At 47.4% G+C, this 15,567-nt stretch overlaps 1 protein-coding gene across 1 annotated transcript; it reads right to left on the minus strand.

Annotated features, from left to right (window-relative positions):
* Positions 1-1,530: 1,530 nt before the first annotated feature.
* Positions 1,531-14,926, minus strand: BTNL9 (butyrophilin like 9). Its single transcript, XM_060093764.1, has 10 exons — positions 14,818-14,926; positions 12,756-13,103; positions 10,600-10,881; positions 7,967-8,095; positions 7,759-7,791; positions 7,440-7,460; positions 6,219-6,239; positions 5,956-5,982; positions 3,306-3,332; positions 1,531-2,153 (listed from the first exon to the last, which is right to left on the minus strand). The coding sequence occupies exons 1-10, from the start codon at positions 14,924-14,926 to the stop codon at positions 1,531-1,533; spliced, it is 1,620 nt and encodes a 539-aa protein (XP_059949747.1).
* Positions 14,927-15,567: the final 641 nt, after the last annotated feature.

The raw sequence follows: 15,567 nt of genomic DNA on the forward strand, positions 1-15,567 counted from the left end.
AGACCAAATAAATATTTCCTAGTATAAATCAGAACATCACACCCTTCTTATATTTTCCCTGCCCCAGCCCTGGAGTCCACCATTTCTCCAAGGAGCCTTGGTTCCTTTCAGTGGTAAATAGTACTAAAAACTAAGTTCTGGGTGCAAGGTGTGCTCAATGGTACAGGGGTGTTATTGTTTCTAAGCCCTCAAAGCAGACAGAGCTAGGAACTATATGTATGTGCACACACTACCTATCTATCTATCATCTATCTATCTAATCTATCTATCTATCCATCTATATATCATATGTGTGTTTCATCTATTACATAGTAAAAACCATGAGTTCACAATTATTCTTTCATTCTCTCCTTTTGCTTCTGTTTTTCGTTTGTTGTTGTTTTTGTATTTCTTTTCTCTGGCTGAAGAGACAGCACACTTAGTGAATTTTTTTCTTTGATCAACCCCTTGTTGAGCAATTCTTGTCATTATCCATTTTAATGTTCAAATTGTCCCATGATTGGTCAGTGGAGCCTCTTCGACCTAGCTCCTATATCTTTTTGTTATGTTCCCATCAGTTTTTTGACATTTAAAAATTTTTTATTTATTTACTTTTGGCTGCAATGGGTCTTCGGTGCTGTGTGTGGGCTTTCTCTAGTTGCGGTGAGTGGGGTCTACTCTTCATTATGGTGCGCGGGCTTCTCATTGTGGTGGCTTCTCTTGTTGTGGAGCACGGGCTCTAGGCACATGGGCTTCAGTAGTTGTGGCTCGTGGGCTCTAGAGCGCACTCAGTAGTTGTGGCACACGAGCTTAGTTGCTCCGCGACACGTGGGATCTTCCCGGACCAGGGCTCAAACCCGTGTCCCCTGCATTGGCAGGCGGATTCTTAACCACTGTGCCGCCAGGGAAGCCCCCCGTCAGTTTTTGAGCATGTTTGTACATTACAGCAAAAGATGTTCCAGATGTACCTGTACTTTATCTGCTCCAGCCCTGGAACCCACCATTTCTCCAAGTTCATTTTAGTGGGAACTGACAGTGAAAACTAGGATCTGAGCCTTAAGTGAACTCATTGCTTATGAAGTGTCATTGTTTCTAGATCTTTCTAGAGCTAGAAAATATATACAAAACTATTAAAATACACAAGTTAACTGATACCTCTAATTTTATCCAGTGAAGTTTCTCCTCTTTCCCCCCCATTCCAGTTTCTTTCATGTCTTCCACAGTGAACACCCTGACTAGCAGCAACATGAATATATTTCTACTCATCAGCTCAAACCTACAACACGCACAAATAAGCTTTGGAATTGCCTTTTTTTTTTCAAAGAAAATCATATTCATACGTGTACACATACACATCTATTGATACATAGGCAAAGGTCTCCCTTTTTCCCATTTCTGCTATACTGAGCCTTTTAAGCCTTTGCTTGCGTTTTGGTTCATACACTGGGGTCGGTGTATTTGTTCCGTCTAGAGGAAGCGGCAGAGCAAAGCACTGACTGGGTATCCAGGAAGCCGCCCAGGACCCAGTCCTGTGGCCACGAGGGCGCCTCATCACATGGCCAGGGCGGGGTCCGAGGGCTCATAGGGTTGTAACCAGGTGTCATTGTCCTCCTCTTCGGGGACGCGTTTCTCTCTAACTGGCAATGGGCAGATGGTAAGTGGATCTGGGTGTTCGCTGCCGTCATGGGCTCTAGGCCTGAAATACGCGCAGAGTGTCCCAGAGAAGGTGTCCGTGAAGGTGAAGATGTGGGAGCCATTGGATACATTGAAGAAGGACAGCTTTCCCGCCTCGCAGTCCAGAAAGATGCCCACGCACCGGGGTGGCACGCGCATGGTGAGCGCGACGCGGTGCGGGTCCAGCACGAAGTACTCGCAGCCGTTCCACAGCCCCATCACCCAGTAGCCACCCGCCGGGCTCAGGCGCGCCTGCCCTGCGCGCGGCACCGCTGCCAGGCACGCCCCTAGGAACCAGCGGCTGCGGCGGCCCACGTGCACCTCCCAGTAGTGGCGGCCCGTGGAGAAGCGCTCCCGGCTTAGAACGCACATCTGCTCGGAGAACCGCTGCGGGTCAGCGGCCGCTGAGTCTGGCGCCATCCTGCGGGAGGACACGCTCTTGCCATCCTCGGAGACCTCCAGGCTGGGGTGGGCGGAGCCAGGATCCAGGGTCACATCCACTGCGCAGAGGCATATGTTTAGTGCAGGTGAAGGACGGTTCTGCCCCTACTCCCACACCTGTCCCCTCCCCCGACAGGCAAACCCTCTAGTTATCCTGATGGACCAATCAGTGGAATAGTCACCCTCTCTCCTGCAACCCCCTTCCCACCACCCTGGTACTGAAGGGGCATGAAAGTCACTTCCTAGTTTTTGAAAGTGATTAGAGGAATCCCATTTCTTTCCTGAACCCTGAACCGGAAGGTTCTTGAATTCCATGGTGCCATGCAGAGCAGAGAGAGCAAATGAGGTAGGTTTGTGGGGCTAGAGGTGGGCTCACTTTCCCCAAGACCTGATCAACGGGAAGGAGCTTAGGGCTGATTCTGTCCCGGCTGCTTTCACCACCCTGTGTGACCATGAAATCACTAGTGAGCTCTGGGACTCTTTTACAGTAATTTTAGGATTTTAAAACTGTAGGGGGGCCTCCCTGGTGGCGCAAGTGGTTGAGAGTCCGCCTGCCGATGCAGGGGATACGGGTTCGTGCCCCGGTCTGGGAGGATCCCATATGCCGCGGAGCGGCTGGGCCCGTGAGCCATGGCCGCTGAGCCTGCGCGTCCGGAGCCTGCGCGTCCGGAGCCTGTGCTCCGCAACGGGGGAGGCCACAACAGTGAGAGGCCCGCATACCGCAAAAAAATAAAAAATAAAAAAAACTGTAGGGGACCTCTGAGATCATCTAGTCCAGTACCCTGCACTCCAACACCCCATCCCCCCCAAAAAACCACACCTATTTGATGGATAGGAACCCTCTGTCAGATGATGTGGGAGGTTCCTTACAAACTCTGTATTCTCTCCTGCAAAGAGGCCCTAGTAGCAACCTTTCTGCCAGATGGAAACAAATCTAGTAAAACCCAGAAAGCTATGTGCGTGTGGGAGCATGTGTGTGCACACAAACGTGTGCATGTGTGAGTACAATCACATTAATGCACACGAGCATGTATGTGTGCAGGCCTATGTGTCATATTATGTGTTTTATACATGAGCTTGTGTGTCTGTATGTGGGCTCCATACTTGGCTCCTGGACAGACCCTTCCTCTAATCTCAGTTCTGGATACCTCCCTTCTACTTAAGATCCAGCCAGCCTAATTCACAAGGCACAGTTCCTTGGCTTCAGTTACCTGCATGTTGTTGGGCTGCTCTCCACTCTGAAACCAAACAGAGGGGAAAAAGAGGATCAGAGATCTGAGTCAGTAACCCTAGAACCTTGAGGGAGGCTCAAGATGCAAAAGGGATGCCTACAAACTAAGTAACCTCATTCCCACCATGATAGCTGGCTTGGATCCAGACTGGCCTGGGTCCACCATGGCATCTTCCCGGGAATTTGGGATTGGGTAGGGGGCTGGTGTCAGTGCTGGCTTGTACAGGCTGTGTACAGGCTGAAGTTGTGCTGGGAACAGTGGGATGACAGAGTATGTGGGCAAAGAGAACCAATACATGCAACTGGGATACCTTAAAGGATGGAAATGAAGCCTCAATCTCTGACTGGCTTAGTCTCCAGGAGGCCCAGCTGAGCTTGGCTCCTGTCCTGAGACATCCTCTGGACACCCTGTCTTGCCCTCTTTCTTACCATGAGCCATTCTGTGTGGATTTCTGTTTTGTTTTATCTTCTTCTATTTTACAACAAAGAGAGCACCTTGGTCACAAAATGCAAAAGCAATAGAAGACATTTTCAGAGCTCCATAAATTTACAGCAAGGCCTTGCAACCCTGATTTTGCATCAGAATAACCAGTAGATCTTTAAAAATATAGAAATCTTGCATAGAATAACTCAATTCGATAAAGGTGTCAATTCTCCCTAAATTTATCTATAAATTCAAAGCAATCCCATGTAAAACTACTTTTGGATTTTTTTTAGAAACTTCATAAATTTATCCTAAAATTTATATTTTAAAAAGGTCCATTAACTTTAAAAAGGAAGGGGAAATGGAGGAGGACTTGCACTTTCAGGTACTTTAAAAGCCAAAGTAATATGTGACCAAAAGACAGACCCATGAAGACATGGGAACTGAATATGCACTAAAGGTGATACCCAAATCAATGGGGAAATCATGGATGGTGTAGTAGGTGGCATTGGGAAAACTGACTCTTAATTCGGAGAAAAATTGCTGGATTCTTGTCTAACACTACATAAAATGGTGAATTTCAGATGTATTAAAAACCTGCACATAACACATATACAGTGAACAGAAGAAAATGTAAGAGACTGTCTTTGTGACCTAAATGTAAGGAAGATCTTCTTCAACAAAACTTCAAAAACACAAGCCATTAAGGTAAAAATGTGATGAGTTAGCTTTTATCAAAATTGGTTATTTCTTTTCTTTTCTTTTCTTTTTTTTTTTTTTTTTGCGGTACGCGGGCCTCTCACTATTGTGGCCTCTCCCGCTGCGGAGCACAGGCTCCGGACGTGCAGGCCCAGAGGCCATGGCTCACGGGCCCAGCCACTCCGCGGCATGTGGGATCTTCCCGTCCCAGGGCACGAACCCACGTCCCCCGCATCAGCAGGCAGACTCTCAGCCACTGCGCCACCAGGGAAGCCCTGGCTATTTCTTTTCAATAAGGGGCACCACTGGACAAAGCTAATAGCAGGTGACAGAAGAGAAGAAGGAATTCACAATGTATAATAACAATGAGGGATTAATATCCTATGTGTATATATCATATTCTATAATAATAATATTGCATGAAGGATGCCTGCAAACCAAAAGGCTCCATTCCCCAGCACTGACACCAGCCCTGTCTTGTGAATCAACAAGAAAAAGATAGCAATGCCATATGGAAAATAGGCAAAGGACAGGAGCACTGTCAATTTTCAGAAGAGGAAGCCCCAAAAGCCAGCTAGCATATAAAGAGATGCTCAAACTTCTTACTGTCCAGAGGAGTGCAAACCAAAAGAACAATTACTTATCCCCATTGACTGGTAAACTTAGAAAGCTGGCTCACACGGGATGTGGGCACATGGAGCCTCCATGCACTGCATGAAGGATGATGGTGCTACCTTCAGGAGATCCTTCTATCTCACTTAGTGACACATCCCCCATGGGCCAGCAGTTCCCCTCTTGGGTATACATCCCAGAGAAACCTCCACACACAGCCAGAAGGCAACACGTTTTCAGATATTTATTCAGCATTGTTTGTGGTGTATAGAGTTAGAAGCAGGCTGGATGTCTACTCCAGGTGGGTGGCTAGCTCCAATGGAGTGCCCTGCAGCAAGGAGATACAGACTAGATTTACGTGCAGCAGCAGGGATGGATATTAAAACACAGCAATGAGTGGGAAAAGCAAGGAGCAGCATGAGACTGTAAATGTCTTTACAGAAACTGAAGTGCACTCACGTGTCCAAAACAGAAATTCACCTCTTGCAAGAATACATACAAAATAAAGATACACATTAGACTGTTTGTTTTACAGGGGGAAATGGAGGAAGGTACAAGGAGAAATAATTACATATAAGGTAACATGCCTTATATTTACATATAAGGTAACTCTCACCAGGAGTGATGGTCTTTGAGGGGCGACACCAGGAATCTAGGTGATTCTGATGTGCAACCAGGATTGGCACCAATGATTTACCATATGCTTACACTTCAGGACAATATAAAAATAAATATAAAAGTAAAACTCAAATATAACCTGTACCAAGCAACATAGATTAATACATATGTGTAGCTATGGAATAAACCAGAATGAAGCATAGTTGGTTAGTCAGAGCAGGTGACTGGGATGCTGAGATGTGACGTGGACAGTGGGAGGAAAACGGGCTTCACTCACCAGCCTGGCCTTCAGCCCTTCTCCAGTCTGAAGCAGCCAAGGAAAAACAGAATTAGAACACCAGGTCCCTGCAGCTTCCTTGTTCACACGTCAAACTTTGCACCCACCCCTGCTCCTCTCCCCTTTCTCCTGCCACCCACACAGCCAGCAGAGTTCCAGCCTGGCCATCACACCTGGTTGGGAGATAAGAAGAACATACACGGATAACCAGATGCTACAAGGTGGACAACAAGAAATAGTTCTAAGCGGGGGGGGTCACTTACCCAGCTCCGCTTGAAGTTTCCCTGTAAGCAGAACACACAGAGAAAACATCAGCCTTTGGATGAGTGGAACCACCTTCCCAAGGCAGTTAGGCCACTGGGAAGAGGTTTCTTAGTCTTAAACCGCTGCTCACCCTGACCCCATCCTAGACTGCATCACTCATCTGCAGGATTCTTACACCTCATCCTATTCTTTGCTCTAAGGCAGAAATCTGCACAGCGCTGGGAAGGGAAAACTGCTCTTGATACTGAGGGACCTCTTTCAAGGTTTCTGGTCTGGTTTGGAGAGGCTACTGCTCACTTGCCCTGTAATACAAGCTTTTCCTGGGGAGGAAGTCCTGTGTAAGTCCAGGCACTGAGCACACCCTGCAGGAGCCTCAGGGTCACTTACTGGGTACATTATTTAAAGAACTAGGAGGACATCACACTAAATTATTTCCCCGGCCAGATACCAAAACTCTGATATTTTGCCACTAGAAACGCATTCCTCTGATTTCTCTAATCTTTGTCCTTTTTTAAGAGTAAGACTGGGAAAGGCAACAATATACACTAATTTGGCCTATGATGTTAATGACTTATTGTGGCTCTTTTTGTTGTTTGGTTGATTGCCTTTTTTGTTTGTTTGTTTTCCCCTCCATGACTAGGTAGACTGCAAGACAAGCTTCAACTTTACTATTTTGTCTGGTGTTTTACTGGGGCAGACAAGGTGGTTCTCAAGGTCTTCCCCCACCCATGGTGGCCTTCCCCTCTCCTCTATCCCCTCTTCCTTTGGATTCACTCTTCCCTCCTCCCCCAACACGGTTTCAAGGTGCTGAGTCCCCCTGGGAAGAAAAGTGGATTTGATAAATTGCTTTCACTTTGGTGCAAATTAAAGATGGCTTCCTTCCCAGTGACATTTGCATTAAAAAGAGGTTGTCCTAGGAAGATGAACCAGAGGGAGTAGACCTTTTTCAGTGGAATTGTAACTGAATTGTACACTTTGCAGGAGAGGGCCTGGCAGAGTCTTTCCAGAGGGTCTTAGGTCAGGTTTCCTTGGCAGGTGCACACAAATCGGTTTCGGAGGGTCAAGGCGGGAGGCTTAGAGGGATGGATTTCGAATTAGAGCGCTGCCATCCATTGTTCTCCAAAGGGCGCCTAAAATCACTGAACCCCTGCTTCCACCGTGCGCCGGGGTTAACCCCCTAGCCCACAGCCAGCACTGTGGGCATGGCACCCAGAACTTACCCAGCTCTTCTGTGAGTTTCCCTGGGGAAAGAAAACGAAGAAAAGGGGAAAATCTCCATGGATCACTGAGGCCTTGCATCTCCAAAGTGCACAGACTTGGAACCCTATGTACTCTGGAGAACCAGTTTGAGCTGGACTCGAGGGAGGCGCAGGTTCCGAGGCAGGAGAAGTGGAAGAAAACCTCTGCCACGCCCCCGCCCACCCCCGTCTCTGCCCTCTCCTAACCCCCGCGCTGTGACCTACTCGTCTTCTTCACCCAGCGTCCCCACTTCTGCGAGTCAGGGATGCGCGCGAAGAGCGCGTCTTTCCCTCTGCTTACCTTTGTCCTTCTCCGCCTGCTTCTTCAGCTTTTCTGCAAGGAAGAAAAAAGGGGAGCAGACGTGAGCGTGCGCGCTCCCCTGCCTGTTTCCACGACCCATGCCAGCCCTGCCTCCGCAGGATGGCCCCTCAGCAGTGCCCCGCTATGGCCGCCTCCACCACTGGGCAAAAGCCACCTCCAGGAGGGCAGCCCCCAGCCTGCCTGGTACCTTGGGACCTCCGTTGCTTCCGGAAGAAGTACAGCGCCAGCGTCGGGAGGAGAGCCAGGAGGATCAGCGGTCCCATCAGAGTCCCGAGGAAAGCTCTCTTCCAGGGAGAGGTTCCGGGTAAAAATACGTCTGGAAAACACCCCACATGGAGTTGTCTCGATTTGTTTTTCGCTAAACATTAAGTGAGAAGGCTATTCTAGACACTGCGTGCCGGAAAACCCTCCCAGTGCCTGGTTGCCGCTTCCTGGGCCCCAGCATAGCCCTCTGTAAAACGGGCCTGAGAACCAGTCTGCAGTGCTCTAGAGAGAGGTGGCATCAGAGGACCAGCGGCGAACTTGAACTTGCTCAGCGCAGAGGAAGACACTGTAAACTGAAGGATGGGAAAGGAAGGCGCTGACGGGCTCTGCCCAGCCCTCCAGCTTAGAACCTCTGTGACCACAGCCCTGACCTCCCTCTACTTTTTCCTACTCTTGCTTTACATCTAAGGGCATGACAATCCAAGGTGTTGATACCTGAAACCCAGTTAATAACTGCCCTCTACCACTCTGACGAATCCACACGTCATCTCCCGCTTCTTGCAAACACCTGGCTTCTACTTCTCATCACACCTTTGGAAGAACTGTTAGCAAAGCTTTGTGGGGCTGACTGACACTTCTTCTCTTCCCTCTCCAGGCGTCCTAGGGAGGATCTGCCCAGAGGCAGAATGTGGCGCAGGGTTCTCAAGGACAGTGGCTGGACAGTAAAGAAATGAATGCAAGATAGAGAGCAACCCTTTAGTAACTCTTGTGGCAATTTAATAGAATAATTTTGTGTCTGTTGAAGATAATAAGAAATTGGTGCTTTTATCTCAGTGGTCTTTAACTTTTTTATCATAGTAAAATATACACAACATAAAATTTACTATCTTAACCATTTTAAGCTTATAGGTCAGCAGCATTAAGTATATTAACATTGTTGTGCAACCATCACCACCAGAACTTTTTTCATCTTCCCAAACTGAGACTCTATACCCATTAAACACTAACTCCCCATTCCCCCCACACCCCCAGCCCCTGGTAACATCTATTCTACTTTCCCTCTCTATGAATTGACTATTCTGGGTACCTCATATAAAGAGAATCATACAATATTTGTCCTTTTGTGTCTGGCTTATTTCATTAGGCATAATGTGTTCTTTCGGTTTCTGATTTTATTTTTCTAGCAGTGCATTTTTATTGTCTTGGTTAAAAGTGTTGAGCTACAAAGGGTTGGTCCTTCACCACAGGTGTTTTTGAAGCACTGACTTAGGGGTTAAAGAGCTCAGGGTTCTGTGCCTCCCTGACCTGCAATCTCCAGCCTCTCCTGCATCTTTCCAGCTCCTCAGATAGCTACACACATTTCCATCTCAGGACCTTTGCACTTGAATGGCCTCTACCTGAATGGCCTCCTTGCAGATATCCATGTGACCCACACCCTTTGTCAAGGTTAAACACAAATTTAAAAACTGGATTTCCCCTGGTGCAAAAATGGAGGGAGATTCCCCTTTCCCTTCTCTTAGAGTATTTCCTTTAGAAAATTTGTCGATTCTTTCTCTATCCCCTCAAGATGTATACAAATCTTTCTGAAAGGTAAATAAGCCCCTTGCCAATTTTAAAACCCAGGAATGTTTTTCTTAAGGAGCTAGAGCCATCTCTTTGAAATGGAAACATCAAGGAGAAAGTACCCTTATCTCCAGGTCTGCTGGGAGTTTCACTTAGGTACCTGGCTCCAAGTTGTAATTACATGCTTGTCATAGAGATAAGAGATATCTTATTTCTCCTTTGGATAAAGACAATTAGCTAACACAGATGTTACTCCTTACCCAATTACCAGGTAAATTTCGGGTGAACTATGTGTGACACATGGTGCTTATCAAGTCCTCTTACCTGAGGACAAGTTATCGCTTATAAGGGTGAGATTTCTTTCTGTTATGATAATATAACTATTGATTTGGACCATGTGAAACATGGCCCATAGGTTGGGTTTATCCTCAAGACTTAAAACAATTAGAGCCATGAACGTTAAATCCTTCAAATGGGCGCCTCACAATAAAACTGTGATCCTAGATAATGGTCTTCCTTTGAACTCAGTGCTTAACTGGTCTTCTTCCCTGATCCACCACTTTTAAATCCATATATACACTCCACCCCGCCTTAGCATGCTTCCCTGCTTCATGTTTCTCTGTCTCAGATAACATCTTCTAACATGTGCTGTAATTTACCCTTTTGTGTATCTGTTTCCCCCGCTGGAATGTGGACCTGAGGCCAAGGGTTTGGGGACCATTGTGGGTGATCAATAAATATTGTTTGAGGGATAAAATTAGGAACACATGGGCTCTCATGATGCCCTCTAATAACTAGAGTTTCTGGATTTTAGTGCCTGGTCTTTGGTTCATAATGTTGGCTTTCTGGGGCCTCCCCCAATTACTGTTTGGGTTGTCAGTTGTACACTCATTAGGTTCCTGATATTATGGCTGACTTTCAAGGTGTCAGGTTTAACCCACCCCATACACAGCCAGGCTCCAGGGCCATTGTGTCCTAATAGATGGTGTTTGGGATAATGGACATGGAGAACTTGAAGACTAGGAAGATGAGGGTGCGCTGGCACCCACTGACCTGCTATCTGGACCACGAACTCTTTCTTCTGGCCCAGGAGGGGGTTCTGGATGGAGCAGGACACGTTGCTGTGGGCCCCCCCTTGGACGACCACAGAGGTTTCCAGACTGAACAGGCCTTGGGCATCCTTGACGATGACTTCAGTCTCTGGAGGCAGGCATCGTCCCTGACGGTCTCTCCACTGAGACTGTGGCTTGGGGTACCAGCCACTGGAGCTGCACCTTAGTTGAATGCCTCCCTGCTTGAAGCCCTCAAGGGAGATGTGAGGGTCCGAGCCCAGCCCTGAGAGAGGCAGGAAGAGTGGGAAAGATCAGGCTCCTTCCCAGAAGTTGTATGTGAAGTTCATGCCACCATTCACCATCTGCAGTCACCATAAGGCATCATGACTGTGACTGCGCTTAACACATTTGTGGGCTTGCAGCCCTCCACCAGTGGACTATAAATGACAGGCTAAATCACCGGTGGCATGTGGGGACAGCACTACCTCTGAAGGGCATTTGAAAATAGGGAAGGGCTACTGATATTTAGTCATATAATGCAAGGGACAGTCCCCCTAGAATGAAGAGTAATCCCACCCCAAATTTCAATAGATTGTCTTTTCTCTCTCTTGAATCCCACTGGCACTCAAGTGGCTTTGTTATATATACTTCTTTATCTCTCTATCCAAGTAAGCTAGCTTTATATTTTGAATATGCAAAACATTAAGATGGTTTAAACATCAATACTGTAAAAAACAGTAGATCAAAAAAGCCCCAGGCGGGCTTCCCTGGTGGCACAGTGGTTGAGAGTCCGCCTGCCGATGCAGGGGACACGGGTTCGTGCCCCGGTCCGGGAAGATCCCACATGCCGCAGAGTGGCTGGGCCCGTAAGCCATGGCCACTGAGCCTGTGCGTCTGGAGCCTGTGCTCCACAGCGGGAGAGGCCACAATAGTGAGAGGCCCACGTACCACCAAAAAAAAAAAAAAAACAAAAAACCAGGCATTTCTCCATCCTTTCCATCCCATTGCACCCTCTCCTCCCTTAAGTAACCAATTTCATTAGCTTCTAGTTTATCCTTCTTGTTTCTTTTGTGCCATGTTTCTCCTCCTTTCTTACACAAAAGCTAACATGCTATAGAACCTCTTTTGCGTCTTCCTTTTTTCTCTTAAAAACATCACATAAATCACTTCATATCAGCTTAGAGCTCTTTCTCATTTTTTTAGCTGCCTAGTGTGATAGACCACGCTCAGCATCTATGCTTGGACATTTAGGGAGTTTCCACTGTTGTACAATGTAAACTTATACATATGCCTTTTTTCATACTGGAGCTGTGGGAGGTGTATCTTCAGGGTCAACTCCTAGAGGTAGAATTGCTGTTCAAAGGGTAGATGCACAGGCAGCCCTGTTAGCCATTGCCTAATCCCCCTGACCTGGAGCTGCAGGACTTTGAACTCCATCAAGAAGGTAGGTGGGGACTTCCCTGGTGGCACAGTGGTTAAGAATCCGCCTGCCAGGTCAGGGGACACGGGTTCGAGCCCTGGTCCAGGAAGATCCCACATGTTGCGGAGCAACTAAGCCCATGCACCACAACTACTGAGTCTGTGCTCTAGAGCTTGCATGCCACAACTACTGAAGCCCACGTGCCACAACTACTGAAGCCTGCGCGCCTAGAGCCCGTGCTCCGCAACAAGAGAAGCCACTGCAATGAGAAGCCCGCACACCACTACGAAGAGTAGCCCCCACTCCCCGCAGCTAGAGAAAGCCCACGCGCAGCAAGGAAGATCCAATGCAGCCAAAAATTAATTAATTAATTAATTAATTAATTAATATAAAAAAATAGGTAGGAGGGGGCCTGCTTCCCTACACCTCCACCAAGAGTGTGTGATCCAAATATTGAATGTTTGCCAATCTGATGGGTAAAAAAATTGTATCTCTGTAGCTTTAATTTGCCTTTTTCTCACTATGAGTAAAAGTAATCATCTTTTCTTATGTTTCAGGGCCATTTGTGTATCTTTTTTGTGTGCATTTTTTTGTTCATTTTCTAATGAATCTTTCTAATACTTTTTTTTTTTAAATTAGAGATATTTTCCCTTTCTCTGTTCTTTTCTATCTACTCTTGACCTGCTTCCAAATGGACCATTTTCTCCTCTCTGTTGGGGCTTGACCTGGTCACGCACCTGCCACCTCCAGCTCCCAGACTGCTTCCCCAGTGAAGTCGCTGGAGAGGAAGCGGCACCCGTATGGACCCTCGTCGTCGGGGACCACGGGGTGGAGCCTCAGGGTCACGCTGCCATCAGCGATCTCGTCCGTGACAAGTTTGGTCCTGTTCTGGAACTGCGCCATCTGCTGTCCATAGAACTCCTGCCGTTCCCGGTACAGGTGCACCACGTCTGAGGCCTGGCTCCGGAACCAGCGGATCTCCATGTGCTCGGCGTCCCGGTACGGCGACAGATGGCACGAGAATTCCACCTCATCCCCGACGTGTGCCAGAATGGGTTCCCCATGGCCTACCACTCTGACCTCCTCTAGGACGAGAACCCAGACAATGGCCCAAATCAGCACTCCTCAAATATGTTTTTTTGCAGTAAACCATTCAAATGACAAAGGTGAGACACTCTACAGGATGACCGGTCCGGTTGCTTGAACAAGTAATTGTCATGAAAAAGTTGAGTGTGCCACATTAAAAAATACACAAGGAACATTACAACCAGATACAAATGTGTGGTGCTGGACTGGTATCTGGTTTGAACCTACCAAATGCAAATATTATTTTGGGGACAGTTATGTAAATATGGCCAGGGAATTAAATTAAATGGAATCTTTGGCAAAAAAAAAAAGCAAGTTTCAAAACCATATGTACACTATCCTCTTATTTGATTAAAAATTTGACATATTTGCATAAATGTGCAGAATAAAAGATCTCAAGGGAAATAGACCAAATTATTGATGGTGATAAGTTCTGCCTGGTGGGAATGGATGTTTTCTTATTTTTGCTTTGTCTGATTTTCTAACATTTTATAATGCACATGGACAGCTTCTGTAATAACAAAGGGTATTAAAGTAATCTAGGGGTGCTCCTTGTTTCATGGGTTTTCCTATCTAAGGCCAAATCCTGCTTTCAAGATTTTAATTTATCTGGATCTTTCATTTGATTGTTCTCTGCAGTGATGTCTCGGTATGGCTTCTCTACTCCCTGTTTTCTGCAATTTCCATGAGAGTTGCTATTCCTGCTGCAGTGCCTCTCTACCCAGCATGACTTCATTCTTTTTTCTGGCTTCTGTACACCTCCTTTCCTTCGTTCAAAGCTCAGCTTAATCCCACCCTAAATTCTTCCTTTATGAATCTCTCCCATCCTTCACTTTGCCCATATAGCATGGGGGCACCTTTCTTCACTCCATTTGAGAACCCTTATTGCCCACCGGGTGTAGCCCTGATACCATCCCTACCAGCTTCCCTCTCCAGGTTCTCTCCAGCTGTCCCTGTCCCCATGCCTGATGCTTGGCCCTCTTCTGGGCACAGCCTGCCTCAGTTTACTCTCCATCTGTCATCTTCCTGGAGAATGTGCATCCTGCAAGGCTCTACTCAAATAATACCTCTTTTCTATGGCCCTTCATGGCTTTCTGGAAAAAACAAACTGGTCTCTTAGTTGTGCTCCCAAATCCTTGGGTACATTTCTCTTGCAGCTCTGGTCACACAGCTGGACAGCCATGTATGTCGTGTCTGTCCCCCTGCCTTGAAAGACTGAGGATCTGGGCTGTGCCTAGTCACCTTGGTATCCCTGGTTTCCAGCTCAGGGAATTAGGGAATTGTATTTGCGTAACTAGTTTACACTCTCTGTTAGTTGCTTCTTTCATGAGAGATGGTAAGATTAGGATCCTCCCTGCCGTTCAAAAGCTATGGCTTATATGCAGGAGAGGAGTTAAAAATATTTTCCAACTGGTTCAGCCTAAGCACAGACCAATAAGAATCTCCTGGCACCCTGCTGCTATGCCTTCTGCCATGCTTGTGAGCTGTGGAGCTGTGGGTGGCTGCAGGGATGGTGGGGGAGCACTGTGGGGCTGGATGGTGTTTGGGGGTGGTGGCTCTTTAACAGCTGGGATGGAAATCTTATATTTTAGCCCCTGGCACAGCCTGGTACCAGGCTACAAGATCTCAGCCCTGGGATCACCTGCAGAAGGGGTGGGCGGAAGCTGAGGTGCTCACGTCCTGGCTGTCTGGGCTGCAGATTAGACAGGTTACCTGAGTGCATCTCCCCGGGCTGAAGCAGGAGGAGGAGGTGAGTGAGGAAGGAGAGACTGCTGGGAAGACGTACTCGCTGGTAGGAGTCCAGGGAGACTGGGAAATCCATCACTTTTCCTCAGCAGTGGGGGCCACCTGGAGAGGGACAAAGAGATACTGGAGTGACGCAGGAGAGCTGGAACTCCATGCATCAGGCCTGACGTCTGTCACTGCCTCAATTATTTTTTGTCTGGTTCTTGCAAGCTCCAGTGCCTGGATTCTTTTCAATCATAGCCAGATGTGAGAGCTGCTTCTAATTTTAACAGGCGGCACTGCTTATGGCATTGTTGGCCTTGCTTGGACTCACAGAGCTGAGAGAGGACAAGGCCAATGGGTCCCAGAGGAAGCAGCTTCTTAGCTTCGCATTGTTTAGAGCCAGGAACAGAGCCATGCATTGTTTTGGGGCTGAGCTAGGATTTAGTGACTTTGCCCAAACAAAAGGAAACCTGTAATGATTCCCAGATGCATTTTCCTTCTCTCTGCCCAAACTTGCTCCCAGTTCCCTTTGACCTGGAACATCAGGTCCACAAGACAGAGGAACAAACACAGAGTTCTAATCTTTCCGAAGTAGGATGCATGCCTGGCTGCCTTTTAACTCCAGCCACATCTAGGACACCTTCTTCCATCCCTGAGACTTCAGGTGGAGCTCCCAGGAGGTCAGCTGGCGACTGTCACGGAGTCAGTAGCATCTTTGAGACCATAGTGATGGTG

The sequence above is a fragment of the Mesoplodon densirostris genome, chromosome 3, assembly GCF_025265405.1.
Source record: "Mesoplodon densirostris isolate mMesDen1 chromosome 3, mMesDen1 primary haplotype, whole genome shotgun sequence".
Lineage (NCBI taxonomy): Eukaryota > Metazoa > Chordata > Mammalia > Artiodactyla > Ziphiidae > Mesoplodon > Mesoplodon densirostris.